The sequence below is a fragment of the Salmo salar genome, chromosome 12 (genome assembly GCF_965601325.2).
Source record: "Salmo salar chromosome 12, fSalSal1, whole genome shotgun sequence".
In the NCBI taxonomy this organism is placed as follows: Eukaryota; Metazoa; Chordata; class Actinopteri; order Salmoniformes; family Salmonidae; genus Salmo; species Salmo salar.
In genome coordinates, this window is record NC_138302.1 from 3,125,001 (window position 1) to 3,147,483 (window position 22,483).

Below are 22,483 nucleotides of genomic sequence, written 5' to 3' on the forward strand. Positions count from 1 at the left end.
AGTGATTCTGAATAGAAGCTAAATAGAAGCTGAATAGAAGCTGAATAGATTCTGAATAGAAACTGAATAGATTCTGAAGAGGAGCTGAATAGTCTGGAGTCAGAATAGAGTTTTCATGAAGCTGAGCACTGTGTGTGTGTGTGTGTGTGTGTGTGTGTGTGTGTGTGTGTGTGTGTGTGTGTGTGTGTGTGTGTGTGTGTGTGTGTGTGTGTGTGTGTGTGTGTGTGTGTGTGTGTGACCTCGAACCTCTTGCCCGGCGGTAGGGCATCAGTCAGTGGCGGAGGAGAGTCATACTGTCTGATGATATCCTTGATGTTACTGCTGGGGACGATGTCAACCTGAGGCAACACTGACGACTTCACCACCTCAGCAGCAGGGGGCGCAGGACTGGTAACCACCGGGGCTACAAATCACAGGGGGAGAGAGGACTGGTCACCACTGGGGAGAGAGGACTGGTCACCACTGGGGAAAGAGAGGACTGGTCACCACTGGGGAGAGAGGACTGGTCACCACTGATGGAAAGAGGACTGGTCACCACTGGGGAGAGAGAACTGGTCACCACTGGGGGAGAGAGGACTGGTCACCACTGGGGGAGAGAGGACTGGTCACCACTGGGGGAGAGAGGACTGGTCACCACTAGGGAGAGAGGACTGGTCACCACTGGGGAAAGAGGACTGGTCACCAGTGGGGAGAGAGGACTGGTCGCCACTGGGGAGAGAGGACTGGTCACCACTGGGGAGAGAGGACTGGTCACCACTGGGGAGAGAGGACTGGTCACCACTGGGGAGAGAGGACTGGTCACCACTGGGGAGAGAGAGGACTGGTCACCACTGGGGGAGAGAGGACTGGTCACCACTGGGGGAGAGAGGACTGGTCACCACTGGGGAGAGAGGACTGGTCACCACTGGGGAGAGAGGACTGGTCACCACTAGGGAGAGAGGACTGGTCACCACTGGGGAGAAATGACTTGTCACCACTGGGGAGAGAGGACTGGTCACCACTGGGGAGAGAGGACTGGTCACCACCGGGGAGAGAGGACTGGTCACCACTGGGGAGAGAGAGGACTGGTCACCACTGGGGAGAGAGGACTGGTCGCCACAGGGGAGAGAGGACTGGTCACCACTGGGGAGAGAGGACTGGTCACCACTGGGGAGAGAGGACTGGTCACCACTGGGGAGAGAAAGGACTGGTCACCACTGGAGAGAGAGCTCTGGTCACCACTGGGGAGAGAGGACTGGTCACCACTGGGGAGAGAGGACTGGTCACCACTGGGGAGAGAGGACTGGTCACCACTGGGGAGAGTGGACTGGTCACCAATGGGGAGAGAGGACTGGTCACCCCTGGGGAGAGAGGACTGGTCACCACTGGGGAGAGAGGACTGGTCACCACTGGGGAGAGAGAGGACTGGTCACCACTGGGGAGAGAGGACTGGTCACCACTGGGGAGAGAGGACTGGTCACCACTGGGGAGAGAGGACTGGTCACCACTGGGGGAGAGAGGACTGGTCACCACTGGGGAGAGAGGACTGGTCACCACTGGGGAGAGAGGACTGGTCACCACTGGGGAGAGAGGACTGGTCCCCACTGGGGAAGAGGACTGGTCACCACTGGGGAGAGAGGACTGGTCCCCACTGGGGAGAGAGGACTGGAAGTGTTGTAAATCATATGATGTCTGATTGTGTTCTAAATCATATGCCACAATAAGAAGCAAACATTTATTAACCTGTTGGGGCTAGGGGGCAGTATTTTCACGGCTGGATAAAAAAACGTACCCGATTTCATCTGGTTACTAATCCTACCCAGTAACTAGAATATGCATGTACTTATTATATATGGATAGAAAACACCCTAAAGTTTCTAAAACTGTTTGAATGGTGTCTGTGAGTATAACAGAACTCATTTGGCAGGCAAAACCCTGAGACATTTTCTGACAGGAAGTGGATACCTGATGTGTTGAATTACCTTTAAGCCTATGCCATTGAAACACACAGGGGTTGATTAATGTTTTGGCACTTCCACTAGATGTCACCAGCCTTTACAAAGTGTTTTGAGTCTTTTACTGTGAGATCTGACCGAACAAGAGCCATGGAACGGTGATGGCCGATTAGACTCTGGCGCGCGAGTTCATGTTGGGTACCCTCGTTCCAATACGTTATAAAAGAGAATGCATTCGTCCACCTTGAATATTATTCATGTTCTGGTTAAAAAAGGCACTAATGATTTATGCTATACAACGTTTGACATGTTTGAACGAACGTAAATATATTTTTTCCCCTCGTTCATGACGAGAAGTCCGGCTGGCTTAGATCATGTGCTAACAACACGGCGCTTTTTGGATATAAATGATGAGCTTTTTTGAACAAAACTACATTCGTTATGGACCTGGGATTCCTGGAAGTGACATCTGATGAAGAGAATCAAAGGTAATGGATTATTTACATAGTATTTTCGATTTTAGATCTCTCCAACATGGCCGTTTGTCTGTATAGCAAAGCATATTTTTCTGGGCGCAGTGCTCAGATTATTGCAAAGTGTGATTTCCCAGTAAGGTTATTTTTAAATCTGGCAAGTTGATTGCGTTCAAGAGATGTAAATCTATAATTCTTTAAATGACAATATAATAATGTTTTCTAATTTTAATTATTTAATTTGTGGTGCTGACTTGACTGCCGGTTATTGGAGGGAAACAATTTCCTCAACATCAATGCCATAGTAAAACGCTGTTTTTGGATATAAATATGAACTTGATAGAACTAAAAATGCATGCATTGTCTAACATAATGTCCTAGGAGTGTCATCTGATGGAGATTGTAAAAGGTTAGTGCATCATTTTAGCTGGTTTTATGGTTTGGTGACGCCCGTCTTTGAATTGACAAAACATTACACACAGCTATTGTCAATGTACTCTCCTAACATAATCTAACTTTATGCTTTCGCCGTAAAACCTTTTTGAAATCGGACAACGTGGTTAGATTAAGGAGATGTTTATCTTTCAAAGGGTGTAAGATAGTTGTATGTTTGAAAAATTTGAATTTTGACATTTATTTGGTTTCAAATTTGCCGCTCTTGAAATGCACCTGCTGTTGATAGGGTGCACCACGGGTGGCACGCTAGCGTCACACATAGCCCCAAGAAGTTAATTAATGAATTACCAAACTTCCTGGCAGGTTCCTTGCTGATGGGGACGGCTGGAGACTTCTGATGAGGAACCCAGTCTTTACCTTCCAGCTTGGCCTGAGGAGGAGGAAGCCACACAACACACACCTGAAGTCCTAATGTCCTGCAGATACACCAGTCAACCTGGAGTCCTAACGTCCTGCAGATACACCACAGTCAACCTGGAGTCCTAACGTCCTGCAGATACACCACAGTCAACCTGGAGTCCTAACGTCCTGACCTGCAGATACACCACAGTCAACCTGAAGTCCTAACGTTCTGCAGATACACCACAGTCAACCTGGAGTCCTAACGTCCTGCAGATACACCACAGTCAACCTGGAGTCCTAACGTCCTGCAGATACACCACAGTCAACCTGGAGTCCTAATGTCCTGCAGATACACTACAGTCAACCTGGCGTCCTAACGTCCTGACCTGCAGATACACCACAGTCAACCTGGCGTCCTAACGTCCTGACCTGCAGATACACCACAGTCAACCTGGAGTCCTAACGTCCTGACCTGCAGATACACCACAGTCAACCTGAAGTCCTAACGTCCTGCAGATACACCACAGTCAACCTGGAGTCCTAACGTCCTGCAGATACACCACAGTCAACCTGGAGTCCTAACGTCCTGCAGATACACCACAGTCAACCTGGAGTCCTAATGTCCTGCAGATACACTACAGTCAAACTGGCGTCCTAACGTCCTGACCTGCAGATACACCACAGTCAACCTGGCGTCCTAACGTCCTGACCTGCAGATACACCACAGTCAACCTGGAGTCCTAACGTCCTGACCTGCAGATACACCACAGTCAACCTGAAGTCCTAACGTCCTGCAGATACACCACAGTCAACCTGGAGTCCTAACGTCCTGCAGATACACCACAGTCAACCTGGAGTCCTAACGTCCTGGAGATACACCACAGTCAACCTGAAGTCCTAACGTCCTGACCTGCAGATACACCACAGTCAACCTGGAGTACTAACGTCATGCAGATACACCACAGTCAACCTGGAGTCCTAACGTCCTGCAGATACACCACAGTCAACCTGGAGTCCTAACGTCCTGGAGATACACCACAGTCAACCTGAAGTCCTAACGTCCTGACCTGCAGATACACCACAGTCAACCTGGAGTACTAACGTCATGCAGATACACCACAGTCAACCTGGAGTCCTAACGTCCTGCAGATACACCACAGTCAACCTGGAGTCCTAACGTCCTGACCTGCAGATACACCACAGTCAACCTGGAGTCCTAACGTCCTGCAGATACACCACAGTCAACCTGGAGTCCTAACGTCCTGCAGATACACCACAGTCAACCTGGAGTCCTAACGTCCTGACCTGCAGATACACCACAGTCAACCTGAAGTCCTAACGTCCTGCAGATACACCACAGTCAACCTGGAGTCCTAACGTCCTGCAGATACACCACAGTCAACCTGGAGTCCTAACGTCCTGCAGATACACCACAGTCAACCTGGAGTCCTAATGTCCTGCAGATACACTACAGTCAACCTGGCGTCCTAACGTCCTGACCTGCAGATACACCACAGTCAACCTGGCGTCCTAACGTCCTGACCTGCAGATACACCACAGTCAACCTGGAGTCCTAACGTCCTGACCTGCTGATACACCACAGTCAACCTGAAGTCCTAACGTCCTGCAGATACACCACAGTCAACCTGGAGTCCTAACGTCCTGCAGATACACCACAGTCAACCTGGAGTCCTAACGTCCTGCAGATACACCACAGTCAACCTGGAGTCCTAATGTCCTGCAGATACACTACAGTCAACCTGGCGTCTTAACGTCCTGACCTGCAGATACACCACAGTCAACCTGGCGTCCTAACGTCCTGACCTGCAGATACACCACAGTCAACCTGGAGTCCTAACGTCCTGACCTGCAGATACACCACAGTCAACCTGAAGTCCTAACGTCCTGCAGATACACCACAGTCAACCTGGAGTCCTAACGTCCTGCAGATACACCACAGTCAACCTGGAGTCCTAACGTCCTGGAGATACACCACAGTCAACCTGAAGTCCTAACGTCCTGACCTGCAGATACACCACAGTCAACCTGGAGTACTAACGTCATGCAGATACACCACAGTCAACCTGGAGTCCTAACGTCCTGCAGATACACCACAGTCAACCTGGAGTCCTAACGTCCTGACCTGCAGATACACCACAGTCAACCTGGAGTCCTAACGTCCTGACCTGCAGATACACCACAGTCAATCTGCAGTCCTAACGTCCTGCAGATACACCACAGTCAACCTGGAGTCCTAACGTCCTGCAGATACACCACAGTCAACCTGGAGTCCTAACGTCCTGCAGATACACCACAGTCAACCTGGAGTCCTAACGTCCCGCAGATGCACCACAGTCAACCTGGAGTCCTAACGTCCTGACCTGCAGATACACCACAGTCAACCTGGAGTCCTAACGTCCTGCAGATACACCACAGTCAACCTGGAGTCCTAACGTCCTGGAGATACACCACAGTCAACCTGAAGTCCTAACGTCCTGACCTGCAGATACACCACAGTCAACCTGGAGTCCTAACGTCCTGCAGATACACCACAGTCAACCTGGAGTCCTAACGTCCTGCAGATACACCACAGTCAACCTGGAGTCCTAACGTCCTGCAGATACACCACAGTCAACCTGGAGTCCTAACGTCCTGACCTGCAGATACACCACAGTCAACCTGGAGTCCTAACGTCCTGCAGATACACCACAGTCAACCTGGAGTCCTAACGTCCTGCAGATACACCACAGTCAACCTGGAGTCCTAACGTCCTGCAGATACACCACAGTCAACCTGGAGTCCTAACGTCCTGGAGATACACCACAGTCAACCTGGAGTCCTAACGTCCTGACCTGCAGATACACCACAGTCAACCTGGAGTCCTAACGTCCTGACCTGCAGATACACCACAGTCAACCTGGAGTCCTAACGTCCTGCAGATACACCACAGTCAACCTGGAGTCCTAACGTCCTGCAGATACACCACAGTCAACCTGGAGTCCTAACGTCCTGCAGATACACCACAGTCAACCTGGAGTCCTAACGTCCTGCAGATACACCACAGTCAACCTGGAGTTTTACCTGGGCAGGGATAGGTACTACCCTCTTAGGGAAAAGGCTTCATAAAGGGTTATTTGGCTTTCCCCGATGGAGGAACCCGTTAAAGAACCCATTTGGTTTCCCTGTAGAACCCTCAGTGGAAAGGATTATACTAGGAACCCAAAAGGGTTCTTCAAAGGGTCTCCCACGGGGACAGGTACTACACTCAGGTACGTATAGACTCACCTGGGTGGTAGGATAGGGGTCAGGGACGCTGGCTGGATGTGGCTGTACCTCAGGACTGGTGGGCTGGCTAGCATCAGGGTAGACAGGGGCATGCTGGGTAGTGGAGTTGGGTTTAAGGTTCTGGCTCTGGTCGGTAGGAAATTGGTCAGGGAGGCTGGCTGGACTGGAGGTGGCAGGGGCAGCAGCATAAGGACTGGGAGGCATGACAGCATACGGGCTAGGAGTGATGTTAGCATACGGGCTAGGAGTGGTGTTAGCATACGGGCTAGGAGTGATGTTAGCATATGGGCTAGGAGTGATGTTAGCATACGGGCTTGGGGGGAAGGGTGTGTAAGGGCTAGGGGGAAGGCAGTGGGGGAGGAGGGGGCTCATGGGGGGTGAGGTGAGGGGGGAGGTGGGGGGAGAGGTCACGGGGGAGGTTACTAAAGCCATGGCCTGCATTGTCATCTGCTGAGCCTGGGGAGGAGGAGGAGAGGGGGAGGGAAAAGGGGTGAGGAGGGGGAGGAGAAGGAGAGGGGGAGGAGGGGGTGGAGGGAGGAGAGGGAGGAGAGGGAGGGGAGGAGGAGGAGAGGGGGAGGAGGAGGAGAGGGGGAGGAGGAGAGGGAGGGGAAGAGGGGGGGAGGAGGGGGAGGAGAGGGGAATAAGTTAGACATAACCTACAGTACCATAATGATGGGGAATAAGTTAGACATAACCTACCATAATGATGGGGAATAAGTTAGACGTAACCTACCATAATGATGGGGAATAAGTTAGACATAACCTACCATAATGATGGGGAATAAGTTAGACGTAACCTACAGTACCATAATGATGGGGAATAAGTTAGACGTAACCTACAGTACCATAATGATGGGGAATAAGTTAGACGTAACCTACCATAATGATGGGGAATAAGTTAGACGTAACCTACAGTACCATAATATTGGGGAATAAGTTAGACGTAACCTACCATAATGATGGGGAATAAGTTAGACATAACCTACCATAATGATGGTGAATAAGTTAAACGTAACCTACCATAATGATGGGGAATAAATTAGATATAACCTATAGTACCATAATAATGGTATAACCTACCATAATGATGGTGAATAAGTTAAACGTAACCTACCATAATGATGGTGAATAAGTTAAACGTAACCTACCATAATGACGGGGAATGAATTAGATATAACCTATAGTACCATAATAATGGTATAACCTACCATAATGATGGCCTGTTGGTTCATGATGGCCTGTTGCTGCTGGGCCATGACAGCATGCTGTTGATCTACTACAGAAGCCACTGGATTCACTGGATTCACTGGATTCACCGGGACCACTGGATTCACCTGGACCACCGGCAACATCGGCAGAACCCTCACCGCTGAAGGAAACATGCAAAACAACGCTACAGGCTAAATGCAGTGGTGGGAAGTACTTCATTGAAAATACTTTAAAGTACTACTTTAAATATCACCGTTTTTTTTGGTTCTTTGTACTTTACTATTTATATTTTTGTTAACTTTTACTTCACTTCAATAATGTACTTTTTACTCCGTACATTTTCCCTGACACCCAAAAGTACTTGTTAAATTTCACATTTTTTTGCAAGACAGGAAAAATTGTCCAATTAACACACTTATCAAGAGAACATCCCTGGTCATCCCTACTGCCTCTGATCTGGCGGACTCACTAAACAGAGAACATCCCTGGTCATCCCTACTGCCTCTGATCTGGCGGACTCACTAAACAGAGAACATCCCTGATCATCCCTACTGCCTCTGATCTGGAGGACTCACTAAACAGAGAACATCCCTGGCCATCCCTACTGCATCTGATCTGGCGGACTCACTAAACAGAGAACATCCCTGGTCATCCCTACTGCCTCTGATCTGGAGGACTCACTAAACAGAGAACATCCCTGGTCATCCCTACTGCCTCTGATCTGGAGGACTCACTAAACAGAGAACATCCCTGGTCAACCCTACTGCCTCTGATCTGGAGGACTCACTAAACAGAGAACATCCCTGGTCAACCCGTTCTTGAAAATGCTTATGATCCTAACTCCAACAGTGTAGCAATACCTAACAATACAAAACAATACACACAAATCAATTAATTAAGTAATATAGAAATATTAGAATGAGCAATGTCAGAGTTTATATAAATATTATTATTATATTTATTATATTATTATATTTATATAAATATAAAGCTATATGGTGGTGGTGTGTGTAGACATTATTGACATCGGGGCAAATAGTACTTCGTCTATGCCTTAAAGACCGTTACTGGTAGATGGTGTCATTCCACTCTGATGGCATATCTTTTATTGACAAGTTTGAACCTTTTTTTGTGGTTCGAGTTTTATGCCGCAACCGTTAGTGGTAGATGGTGGCATTCTTGTCATTGCAACACACTATAACAAGGGGGAGTTAGAACGCTGATCTATCAGTAGTCTAAACTGTTTGCAAATAACGGAGGTGTTTTCAGTCTGAGAGAGTCTCGCCCCTCTGGCACTAGAGTCCAGCGTCAGGCAACAACAACAACAACAACAAACTGTCGGTGGTCCTGGAGTTAAGAGAGAACTTGGGTGAATACAATGGGGGATTTACACGTGGACAGACGATTTAAAAAAAAAAAATAGGCGCGGAGGCCTTTTTTGGTTTCTCTCTGTCACGGTTGTCGAAAGGAGAAGAGGACCTAAGTGCAGCGTGTGTGTCGTTCAACATTTTTATTTATACTGTGAAACTATGCAATACATAAATACACTGAATGAGAAAAAAAAACAACAAACCATGACGCAGAGATGAACACATACACAACTCAAAATGAATCACCCACAAAACCCAGGTGGAAAAAAACCCTACTTAAGTATGATCTCCAATTAGAGACAACGAGGACCAACTGCCTCTAATTGTAAATACTCCGTTTGGGTATTGGTTAGCCTACAATTAGGGTGTGGAAATGTTAGGATTATTTTTGCTTTAAGTAGCCTACTCCTGCCCGGTCACATTGTACAGCGCCATATTTTCCTAATTGAAACCCTGAGGGTTTTTTGTTTATTTCGGTTTTCTTGGAATAGAAACACCATAAAATGAATCAAATTAATTAAGCTACATTTCTTTAAAATCAATCCCATATACTATGTTCTTTCAAAAAAATAGGTTTTAAATTCTCTAGTACAGCCAATATTAAAAACAGTCAAATGCTTCTCAAAGAGATGCCCTCTGCTGGTCAAACTAGCACTAACTAGCATTAACGGCAACAATCGCCGACAATTAAATAACGTGCCGTAGAATTCTGCGGGGAGCCCGGCAAGGTGTACCACAGTACGATACAACTTTTAAAAAGAAGAACCATGTCACAGCTGTCGTTGTAGAGAGAATGGGACCAAAACGCAGCGGGTTTCGTGCTCAACATATTTATTATAAAAAATTAGAACACCACGGAAAAACAATAAACAAACTAACGGCAGGAACAAAGAAGCAGGCTCAACAAAAGCAATGCTCTCAAACAACTACCCACAAGTGACAAACAAAACACACTGTAATGGTTTTTCTTTAGAGAAGTAGAGGAGTCAGGCGCAGGACACAGGGATCAATGTAAACAAACGTGTTTACTTGAAAAATTCAATAAATCTTCTCATAGAAAAAATACATATTGCGGAGAAACACCTCCAACCACACAAAACAGGAAAACAATCACCGTCAAGACAAACAGGAAATGCAGAGGATTAAATAATGAACATAATTAGGGAAAATCAAAAACAGGTGTACACAATAAAGACAAAACCAAACAAACAGTGAAACATCGATCGGTGGCAACTAGTAAGCCGGTGACGTCGACCGCCGAACGCCGCCCGAACAAGGAGAGGGACCGACTTCGGCGGGAGTCGTGACACACACACCTATTTATAGGACTCCCAATCTCAATTGAGAGTCCAGCACCCAACCTACCCTAGAACATACACATAGAAATACAAACATAGACCAGTGACCAAAAAATAACCCGTAATACATAAATAAACTACCCTCTGCCACGTCCTGACCAAACTACAATAACAAAATATCCTCTATACTGGTCAAGACGTGACAAACCACTGTATGCGATACAGGGGATGATGGACTCCACCCAAATGATCTAGGAGCTTGGACGCTCTCTTTACATTTCAAGGCTACATTAAGTTGTTGACTTAGAGACAGAGACCAGGCTCAGCTCAAGGAATCCCTCCCATCCTCTCAAAATCAAATCGTTATTGGTCACATTACACGTGGTTCTGTTATAATCTCCACCCGGCACAACCAGAAGAGGACTGGCCACCCCCTCATAGCTTGGTTCCCCTCTAGGTTTCTTCCTAGGTTTTGGCCTTTCTAGGGGAGTTTTTCCTAGCCACCCCCTCATAGCCTGGTTCCTCTCTAGGTTTCTTCCTAGATTTTGGCCTTTCTAGGGGAGTTTTTCCCTAGCCACCGTGCTTCTACACCTGCATTGCTTGCTGTTTGGGGGGGTTTTAGGCTGGGTTTCTGTAACAGCACTTTGAGATATCAGCTGATGTAAGAAGGGCTATATAAATACATTTGATTTGATTTGCCATACACGTGGTTAGCAGATGTTATTGGTCACATACATCATGGCTAGCAGATGTTATTGGTCCACGTACATCGTGGTTAGCAGATGTTATTGGTCCACATACACATGGTTAGCAGATGTTAATGCAAGTGTAGCGAAATGCTTGTGCTTCTAGTTCCGACAGTGCAGCAGAATCTAACAAGTAATATCGAACAATTCCACAACAACTACACAAATCTAAGTAAAGGAATGGAATAAGAATATATACATATAAATATATGGATGAGTGATGGCCGAGCGGCATAGGCTAAGATGCAATAGATGGTATAAAATATAGTATTTACATATGAGATGAGTAATGTAGGATATGTTAACATTATTAAAGTGGCATTATTTAAAGTGACTAGTGATCCGTTTATTAAAGTGGCCAATGATTTCATGTCTGTATGTAGGCAGCAGCCTCTCTGTGTTAGCGATGCTATTTAACAGTCTGATGGCCATGAGATAGAAGCTGTTTTTCAGTCTCTCGGTCCCAGCTTTGATGCACCTGTACTGACCTCGCCTTCTGGATGGCAACGGGGTGAACAGGCAGTCAGCGATGATCTTCGTGGCCTTTGCTGTGACAGGTGCTGTAGATGTCCTGGAGGGCAGGCAGTGTGCCCCCCAGTGATGACCTCACCCCTGTGGTTGTGGACGGTGCAGTTGCCGTACCAGGCGGTGATACAGCCCGACCAGGATGCTCTCAATGGTAACATCTGTAGAAGTTTGTGAGGTTTCTTAGGGGTGCTGTTGCGCCTTCTTCACCACCCTGTCAGTCTGGATGGACCATTTCAGGATGTCAGTGACGTGTACGCCGAGGAACTTGGATTGGCTCCCTTTGCTGAAGTCCCGATCAGCTCCTTTTTGTTTTGTTGACATTGAGGGGAAAAAGGTTATTTTCCTGGCATTACCACCACCTCCTCCGCCAGGACCCTCACCTCCTCCCTGTAGGCCGTCTCGTCGTCGTTGGTGATCAGGCCTACCGCTATTGTGTCGTCTGCAAACGTGATCCCTGTGTGAACAGGGAGTACAGGAGGGGGGGCTGAGCACGCACCCTTGTCGGGGTCCCCTGTGTTGAGGATCATGGAGATGTTGTGTCCTACCTTCACCACCTGGGGTCGGCCCGTCAGGAAGTCCAGGACCCAGTTGCAAGGATGAGGTTCAGACCCAGGATCCCCCGAGCTTAGTGATGAGCTTGAAGGGTACTATGGTGTTGAATGCTGAGCTGTAGTCGATGAACATCATTCTTATATAGGTATTCCTGTTGTCCAGATGGGCTAGGGCAGCGTGCAGTGTGATGGCGATTGCATCATCCCGTTGGGGCGGTAAGCAAACTGAAGTGGGTCTAGGGTGTCAGGTAAGGTGGAAGTGATATGATCCATAACTACCCTCTCAAAGCACTTCCTGATGACAGAAGTGAGTACTACGGGGTCGATAGTCATTTAGTTCAGTTACATTCCATTTCTTGGGTACAGGAACAATGGTGGACATCTTGAAGCATGTGGGGACAACAGATTGGGATAAGGAGAGATTGAATTTAAGTCTATCAACTCTCCAGCCAGCTTATCTGCACATGCTCTGAGGACGCGGCTAGGAGTGCTTTCTGGGACTGCAGCCTTTGCGAGGGTTAACGCGATTAAATGCCTTACTCACGTCAGGTCAACGGAGAACAAGAGCTCACTGTCTTCATGAACGTCGGTGGCCCTCGTTGGCTGCGCTGTGTTTTCCTCGAAGCGGGCGAAGAAGGTGTTTAGGTTGTCTTGGAGGAAGACGTCACAGTGTCCGCGACATGGCCGTTTTTCCCTTTATAAATTATGTTTTCCCTTTGTAAATGATGTCTGAGTGTTGGAGTGCGCCCCTGGCCTTCCATGTATCTAGTTTGTTTCATATATGGAATGTGAAATTATTTATATACTTTTACTTTTGATACTTAAGTATATTTAAAAACAAATACTTTTAGACTTTTACTCAAGTATTTTACTGGGTGACTTTTAATTGAGCCATTTTAAAATTAAAGTATCTTTACTTTTACTCAAGAAGGACAATTGGGTACTTTTTCCACCACTGGCTAGCACTAAAACTAGCACTAAAACTTAAACACTTAGCCACAGGCTACAATATGATAAGTTAATAGCTAAATGCTAGGCTAACCCTTAACTTCTAGGTTAAAGCTAACCGCTAGGTTCCAGCTAACCGCTAGGTTCCAGCTAACTGTTAAATAATAGGCTAAAGGCTAACTGCTAGGTTACATCTAGCCGCTAGGCTACATCTAACCACTAGGTTACATCTAACTGCTTGGTTACATCTAACTGCTAGGTTACATCTAACCACTAGGTTACATCTAGCCGCTAGGCTACATCTAACTACTAGGTTACATCTAACCACTAGGTTACATCTAACTGCTTGGTTACATCTAACTGCTAGGTTACATCTAACCACTAGATTACATCTAACTGCTTGGTTACATCTAACTGCTAGGTTACATCTAACCACTAGGTTACATCTAGCCGCTAGGCTACATCTAACTACTAGGTTACATCTAACTGCTAGGTTACATCTAACCGCTAGGTTACATCTAACCGCTAGGTTACATCTAACCTCTAGGCTAAATCTAACCGCTAGGCTACATCTAACTGCTAGGCTACATCTAACCGCTAGGCTACATCTAACCGCTAGGCTACATCTAACTGTTAGGCTACATCTAACCGCTAGGCTACATCTAACCGCTAGGCTACATTTAACTGCTAGGCTACATCTAACTGCTAGGCTACATCTAACTGCTAGGCTACATCTAACCGCTAGTCTACATCTAACTGCTAGGCTACATCTAACTGCTAGGTTACATCTAACTGCTAAATAATAGGCTAAAGGCTAACCGCTAGGCTACATCTAACCGCTAGGCTACATTTAACTGCTAGGCTACATCTAACTGCTAGGCTACGTCTAACTGCTAGGCTAAATCTAGCCGCTAGGCTACATCTAACTGCTAGGTTACAGCTAACTGCTAAATAATAGGCTAAAGGCTAACCGCTAGGCTACATCTAACCGCTAGGCTACATCTAACCGCTAGGCTACATTTAACTGCTAGGCTACATCTAACTTCTAGGCTACATCTAACTGCTAGGCTACATCTAACCGCTAGTCTACATCTAACTGCTAGGCTACATCTAACTGCTAGGTTACATCTAACTGCTAAATAATAGGCTAAAGGCTAACCGCTAGGCTACATCTAACCGCTAGGCTACATCTAACCGCTAGGCTACATTTAACTGCTAGGCTACGTCTAACTGCTAGGCTAAATCTAGCCGCTAGGCTACATCTACCTGCTAGGTTACAGCTAACTGCTAAATAATAGGCTAAAGGCTAACCGCTAGGCTACATCTAACCGCTAGGCTACATCTAACCGCTAGGTTACAGCTAACTGCTAAATAATAGGCTAAAGGCTAACTGCTAGGCTACGTCTAACTGCTATGTTACAGCTAACTGCTAAATAATAGGCTAAAGGCTAACTGCTAGTTTACATCTAGCCGCTAGGCTACATCTAACTGCTAGGCTACATCTAACCGCGAGACTAAATCTAACCGCTAGGCTACATCTAACTGCTAAATAATAGGCTAAAGGCTAACTGCTATGATACAAGTCAAAGCGCTAAAACTCCAGAGGTGTATGAGGTGATTGACTGACCTCCAGGGGGTGGCTGGGTGGAGTAAGGGGTGCCGGAGCCCGGTTGTGGGTCCCATCTCCCCCCTCCGACACCCCCACCCCCCTGCATCCTGTTGGAGAGACCAGATGGATGCTCCATGTCCTGAGAGAGAGAGGGGAGAGAGGGGAGAGAAAGTTTACAGAGACTAACATTGTAACCCATGCTAGCTTTTTACCATTACCAATAACAGGAGAGGTTAGCATATCGTGCGTGTGTGTATGTGTGTGTGTGTGTGTGTGTGTGTGTGTGTGTGTGTGTGTGTGTGTGTGTGTGTGTGTGTGTGTGTGTGTGTGTGTGTGTGTGTGTGTGTGAGAATAACGTATATCAGTAATCAGGTCAGTAATTGATTCTCAGTGGAATCAACATCAATTCTCTTCTCATGTATCTGAGCCACTGGGCCATGTATCCATGTCCGTGGTGTGTGTGTGTGTGTGTGTGAGGTGTGTGTGTGTGTGTGTGTGTGTGTGTGTGTGTGTGTGTGGTGTGTGTGTGTGTGTGTGTGTGTGTGTGTGTGTGTGTGTGTGTGTGTGTGTGTGTTCGTGGTGTGTGTGTGTGTTCGTGGTCTGTGTGTGTGTACTCGTGGTCTGTGTGTGTGTACTCGTGGTCTGTGTGTGTGTACTCGTGGTCTGTGTGTGTCTGGTGTGTCCGATGGGGTGTGTGTGTGTCTGTGGTGTGTGTCCGTGGTGTGTGTGAGTGTGTCTGTGGTGTGTGTGTGTGAGATGTAGGACATAGTCTCGTTAATTAATCAGGTCCATTTGATCAGTTCTATCGTCTCCAGTTGCCGGGGGGGATATCACCGTGGCGATCTGGTCGCCGTGACAGTTACGGTAACAGGGTAACGTCGTAAATCGGTTTACAGCAGAGAGGGCTGAACAACAGATCTGATACACAGGCTGGTGATCCAGAGTTCTGGTCCTGTAGATAATGTGTTGATGAGGCTGGTGATCCAGTGTTCTGGTCCTGTAGATAATGTGTTGATGAGGCTGGTGATCCAGTGTTCTGGTCCTGTAGATAATGTGGTGATGAGGCTGGTGATCCAGTGTTCTGGTCCTGTAGATAATGTGGTGATGAGGCTGGTGATCCAGTGTTCTGGTCCTGTAGATAATGTGGTGATGAGGCTGGTGATCCAGTGTTCTGGTCCTGTAGATAATGTGTTGATGAGGCTGGAGATCCAGTGTTCTGGTCCTGTAGATAATGTGTTGATGAGGCTGGTGATCCAGAGTTCTGGTACTGTAGATAATGTGTTGATGAGGCTGGTGATCCAGTGTTCTGGTCCTGTAGATAATGTGTTGATGAGGCTCGTGATCCAGTGTTCTGGTCCTGTAGATAATGTGTTGATGAGGCTGGAGATCCAGTGTTCTGGTCCTGTAGATAATGTGTGATGAGGCTTGTGATCCAGTGTTCTGGTCCTGTAGATAATGTGTTGATGAGGCTGCTGATCCAGACACAGTGTTCTGGTTGTGTTTTGACTTGTTAGTTTTTAACTTATTTCACAGGTCTCTAGACAGTGTTAAAGAGGAAGACCACAGGTCTCTAGACAGTGAGGAAGACCACAGGTCTCTAGACAGTGCCAACGAGGAAGACCACAGGTCTCTAGACAGTGCAAAAGAGGAAGACCACAGGTCTCTAGACAGTGCCAACGAGGAAGACCACAGGTCTCTAGACAGTGCCAACGAGGAAGATCACAGGCATCTAGACAGTGCTAAAGAGGAAAACCACAGGTCTCTAGACAGTGCCAACGAGGAAGACCACAGGTCTCTAGACAGTGCCAACGAGGAAGTCCACAGGCCTCTAGACAGTGTTAAAGAGGAAGACCACAGGTCTCTAGACAGTGAGGAAGACCACAGGTCTCTAGACATTGCCAAAGAGGAAGACCACAGGTCTCTAGACAGTGCCAACGAGGAAGACCACAGGTCTCTTGACAGTGTTAAAGAGGAAGACCACAGGTCTCTAGACAGTGAGGAAGACCACAGGTCTCTAGACAGTGCCAAAGAGGAAGACCACAGGTCTCTTGACAGTGTTAAAGAGGAAGACCACAGGTCTCTAGACAGTGAGGAAGACCACAGGTCTCTAGACAGTGCCAAAGAGGAAGACCACAGGTCTCTAGACAGTATTAAAGAGGAAGACCACAGGTCTCTAGACAGTGAGGAAGACCACAGGTCTCTAGACAGTGCCAAAGAGGAAGACCACAGGTCTCTAGACAGTGTTAAAGAGGAAGACCACAGGTCTCTAGACAGTGCCAAAGAGGAAGACCACAGGTCTCTAGACAGTGTTAAAGAGGAAGACCACAGGTCTCTAGACAGTGAGGAAGACCACAGGTCTCTAGACAGTGCCAAAGAGGAAGACCACAGGTCTCTAGACAGTGCCAAAGAGGAAGACCACAGGTCTCTAGACAGTGTTAAAGAGGAAGACCACAGGTCTCTAGACAGTGTTAAAGAGGAAGACCACAGGTCTCTAGACAGTGAGGAAGACCACAGGTCTCTAGACAGTGCCAACGAGGAAGACCACAGGTCGGTAGACAGTGCCAAAGAGGAAGACCACAGGTCTCTAGACAGTGCCAACGAGGAAGACCACAGGTCTGTAGACAGTGCCAACGAGGAAGACCACAGGCGTCTAGACAGTGCTAAAGAGGAAGACCACAGGTCTCTAGACAGTGCCAACGAGGAAGACCACAGGTCTCTAGACAGTGCCAACGAGGAAGTCCACAGGCCTCTAGACAGTGTTAAAGAGGAAGACCACAGGTCTCTAGACAGTGAGGAAGACCACAGGTCTCTAGACATTGCCAAAGAGGAAGACCACAGGTCTCTAGACAGTGCCAACGAGGAAGACCACAGGTCTCTAGACAGTGCCAACGAGGAAGACCACAGGTCTCTAGACAGTGCAAAAGAGGAAGACCACAGGTCTCTAGACAGTGCCAACGAGGAAGACCACAGGTCTCTAGACAGTGCCAACGAGGAAGATCACAGGCATCTAGACAGTGCTAAAGAGGAAAACCACAGGTCTCTAGACAGTGCCAACGAGGAAGACCACAGGTCTAGACAGTGTTAAAGAGGAAGACCACAGGTCTCTAGACAGTGAGGAAGACCACAGGTCTCTAGACAGTGCCAAAGAGGAAGACCACAGGTCTCTTGACAGTGTTAAAGAGGAAGACCACAGGTCTCTAGACAGTGAGGAAGACCACAGGTCTCTAGACAGTGCCAAAGAGGAAGACCACAGGTCTCTAGACAGTATTAAAGAGGAAGACCACAGGTCTCTAGACAGTGAGGAAGACCACAGGTCTCTAGACAGTGCCAAAGAGGAAGACCACAGGTCTCTAGACAGTGTTAAAGAGGAAGACCACAGGTCTCTAGACAGTGCCAAAGAGGAAGACCACAGGTCTCTAGACAGTGTTAAAGAGGAAGACCACAGGTCTTTAGACAGTGAGGAAGACCACAGGTCTCTAGACAGTGCCAAAGAGGAAGACCACAGGTCTCTAGACAGTGCCAAAGAGGAAGACCACAGGTCTCTAGACAGTGAGGAAGACCACAGGTCTCTAGACAGTGCCAACGAGGAAGACCACAGGTCGGTAGACAGTACCAAAGAGGAAGACCACAGGTCTCTAGACAGTGCCAACGAGGAAGACCACAGGTCTGTAGACAGTGCCAACGAGGAAGACCACAGGCGTCTAGACAGTGCTAAAGAGGAAGACCACAGGTCTCTAGACAGTGCCAACGAGGAAGACCACAGGTCTCTAGACAGTGCCAACGAGGAAGTCCACAGGCCTCTAGACAGTGTTAAAGAGGAAGACCACAGGTCTCTAGACAGTGAGGAAGACCACAGGTCTCTAGACATTGCCAAAGAGGAAGACCACAGGTCTCTAGACAGTGCCAACGAGGAAGACCACAGGTCTCTAGACAGTGCCAACGAGGAAGATCACAGGCCTCTAGACAGTGCTAAAGAGGAAAACCACAGGTCTCTAGACAGTGCCATCGAGGAAGACCACAGGTCTAGACAGTGTTAAAGAGGAAGACCACAGGTCTCTAGACAGTGAGGAAGACCACAGGTCTCTAGACAGTGCCAAAGAGGAAGACCACAGGTCTCTTGACAGTGTTAAAGAGGAAGACCACAGGTCTCTAGACAGTGAGGAAGACCACAGGTCTCTAGACAGTGCCAAAGAGGAAGACCACTTGTCTCTAGACAGTGTTAAAGAGGAAGACCACAGGTCTCTAGACAGTGAGGAAGACCACAGGTCTCTAGACAGTGCTAAAGAGGAAGACCACCGGTCTCTTGACTGTGCCAACGAGGAAGACCACAGGTCTCTAGACAGTACCAACGAGGAAGACCATAGGCGTCTAGACAGTGTTAAAGAGGAAGACCACAGGACTCTAGACAGTGCCAACGAGGAAGACCACAGGCCTCTAGACAGAGCCAACGAGGAAGACCACAGGTCTCTAGACAGTGCCAACGAGGAAGACCACAGGTCTCTCGACAGTGCCAACGAGGAAGACCACAGGTCTCTAGACAGTGCCAACGAGGAAGACCACAGGTCTCTAGACAGAGCCAACGAGGAAGACCACAGGCGTCTAGACAGTGTTAAAGAGGAAGACCACAGGTCTCTAGACAGTGCCAACGAGGAAGACCACAGGTCTCTAGACAGTGCCAACGAGGAAGACCACAGGCATCTAGACAGTGTTAAAGAGGAAGACCACAGGTCTCTAGACAGTGTTAAAGAGGAAGACCACAGGTCTCTAGACATTTGAGGAAGACCACAGGTCTCTAGACAGTGCCAAAGAGGAAGACCACAGGTCTCTAGCCAGTGTTAAAGAGGAAGACCACAGGTCTCTAGACAGTGAGGAAGACCACAGGTCTCTAGACAGTGCCAAAGAAGAAGACCACAGGCCAAAGAGGAAGACCACAGGTCTCTAGACAGTGCCAAAGAGGAAGACCACAGGTCTCTAGACAGTGCCAACGAGGAAGACCACAGGTCTCTAGACAGTGCCAACGAGGAAGACCATAGGTCTCTAGACAGTGCCAAAGAGGAAGACCACAGGTCTCTCGACAGTGCCAACGAGGAAGACCACAGGCGTCTAGACAGTGTTAAAGAGGAAGACCACAGGTCTCTCGACAGTGCCAACGAGGAAGACCACAGGTCTCTAGACAGTGCCAACGAGGAAGACCACAGGCCTCTAGACAGTGCTAAAGAGGAAAACCACAGGTCTCTAGACAGTGCCAACGAGGAAGACCACAGGTCTAGACAGTGCTAAAGAGGAAAACCACAGGTCTCTAGACAGTGTCAACGAGGAAGACCACAGGTCTCTAGACAGTGCCAAAGAGGAAGACCACAGGTCTCTCGACAGTGCCAACGAGGAAGACCACAGGCGTCTAGACAGTGCTAAAGAGGAAGACCACAGGTCTCTAGACAGTGAGGAAGACCACAGGTCTCTAGACAGTGCCAACGAGGAAGACCACAGGCCTCTAGACAGTGTTAAAGAGGAAAACCACAGGTCTCTAGACAGTGAGGAAGACCACAGGTCTCTAGACAGTGCCAATGAGGAAGACCACAGGTCTCTAGACAGTGTTAAAGAGGAAGACCACAGGTCTCTAGACAGTGAGGAAGACCACAGGTCTCTAGACAGTGCCAAAGAGGAAGACCACAGGTCTCTAGAGAGTGAGGAAGACCACAGGTCTCTAGACAGTGTTAAAGAGGAAGACCACAGGTCTCTAGACAGTGAGGAAGACCGCAGGTCTCTAGACAGTGCTAAAGAGGAAGACCACCGGTCTCTTGACTGTGCCAACGAGGAAGACCACAGGTCTCTAGACAGTGCCAACGAGGAAGACCACAGGCGTCTAGACAGTGTTAAAGAGGAAGACCAGAGGACTCTAGACAGTGCCAACGAGGAAGACCACAGGTCTCTAGACAGTGCCAAAGAGGAAGACCACAGGTCTCTAGACAGTGCCAACGAGGAAGACCACAGGCCTCTAGACAGTGTTAAAGAGGAAGACCACAGGTCTCTAGACAGTGTTAAAGAGGAAGACCACAGGTCTAGACAGTGCTAAAGAGGAAAACCACAGGTCTCTAGACAGTGTCAACGAGGAAGACCACAGGTCTCTAGACAGTGCCAAAGAGGAAGACCACAGGTCTCTCGACAGTGCCAACGAGGAAGACCACAGGCGTCTAGACAGTGCTAAAGAGGAAGACCACAGGTCTCTAGACAGTGAGGAAGACCACAGGTCTCTAGACAGTGCCAACGAGGAAGACCACAGGCCTCTAGACAGTGTTAAAGAGGAAAACCACAGGTCTCTAGACAGTGAGGAAGACCACAGGTCTCTAGACAGTGCCAATGAGGAAGACCACAGGTCTCTAGACAGTGTTAAAGAGGAAGACCACAGGTCTCTAGACAGTGAGGAAGACCACAGGTCTCTAGACAGTGCCAAAGAGGAAGACCACAGGTCTCTAGACAGTGAGGAAGACCACAGGTCTCTAGACAGTGTTAAAGAGGAAGACCACAGGTCTCTAGACAGTGAGGAAGACCGCAGGTCTCTAGACAGTGCTAAAGAGGAAGACCACCGGTCTCTTGACTGTGCCAACGAGGAAGACCACAGGTCTCTAGACAGTGCCAACGAGGAAGACCACAGGCGTCTAGACAGTGTTAAAGAGGAAGACCACAGGACTCTAGACAGTGCCAACGAGGAAGACCACAGGTCTCTAGACAGTGCCAAAGAGGAAGACCACAGGTCTCTAGACAGTGCCAACGAGGAAGACCACAGGTCTCTAGACAGTGCCAAAGAGGAAGACCACATGTCTTTAGACAGTGCCAACGAGGAAGACCACAGGTCTAGACAGTGCCAACGAGGAAGACCACAGGTCTCTAGACAGTGTCAACGAGGAAGACCACAGGTCTCTAGACAGTGCCAAAGAGGAAGACCACAGGTCTCTCGACAGTGCCAACGAGGAAGACCACAGGCGTCTAGACAGTGCTAAACAGGAAGACCACAGGTCTCTAGACAGTGCCAACGAGGAAGACCACAGGTCTCTAGACAGTGCCAACGAGGAAGTCCACAGGCCTCTAGACAGTGCTAAAGAGGAAAACCACAGGTCTCTAGACAGTGCCAATGAGGAAGACCACAGGTCTCTAGACAGTGTTAAAGAGGAAGACCACAGGTCTCTAGACAGTGAGGAAGACTACAGGTCTCTAGACATTGCCAAAGAGGAAGACCACAGGTCTCTAGACAGTGCCAACGAGGAAGACCACAGGTCTCTAGACAGTGCCAACGAGGAAGATCACAGGCCTCTAGACAGTTCTAAAGAGGAAAACCACAGGTCTCTAGACAGTGCCATCGAGGAAGACCACAGGTCTAGACAGTGTTAAAGAGGAAGACCACAGGTCTCTAGACAGTGAGGAAGACCACAGGTCTCTAGACAGTGCCAAAGAGGAAGACCACAGGTCTCTTGACAGTGTTAAAGAGGAAGACCACAGGTCTCTAGACAGTGAGGAAGACCACAGGTCTCGAGACAGTGAGGAAGACCACAGGTCTCTAGACAGTGCCAAAGAGGAAGACCACAGGTCTCTAGACAGTGAGGAAGACCACAGGTCTCTAGACAGTGCTAAAGAGGAAGACCACCGGTCTCTTGACTGTGCCAACGAGGAAGACCACAGGTCTCTAGACAGTGCCAACGAGGAAGACCACAGGCGTCTAGACAGTGTTAAAGAGGAAGA

General features: G+C 48.2%; 1 protein-coding gene across 1 annotated transcript in view; it reads right to left on the reverse strand.

Annotated features, from left to right (window-relative positions):
- Window positions 1–22,483, reverse strand: part of LOC106592580 (unconventional myosin-XV) — a 274,787-nt gene that overhangs the window by 83,014 nt on the left and 169,290 nt on the right. Inside the window, exons 32-36 of the mRNA XM_045692035.2 lie at window positions 14,768–14,888; window positions 12,737–12,842; window positions 6,491–6,827; window positions 3,152–3,233; window positions 247–403 (exon numbers count right to left, since the gene is read on the reverse strand). Coding sequence (XP_045547991.2) covers window positions 247–403; window positions 3,152–3,233; window positions 6,491–6,827; window positions 12,737–12,842; window positions 14,768–14,888 — 803 coding nt within the window. The remainder of the gene's footprint in view (window positions 1–246; window positions 404–3,151; window positions 3,234–6,490; window positions 6,828–12,736; window positions 12,843–14,767; window positions 14,889–22,483) is intronic.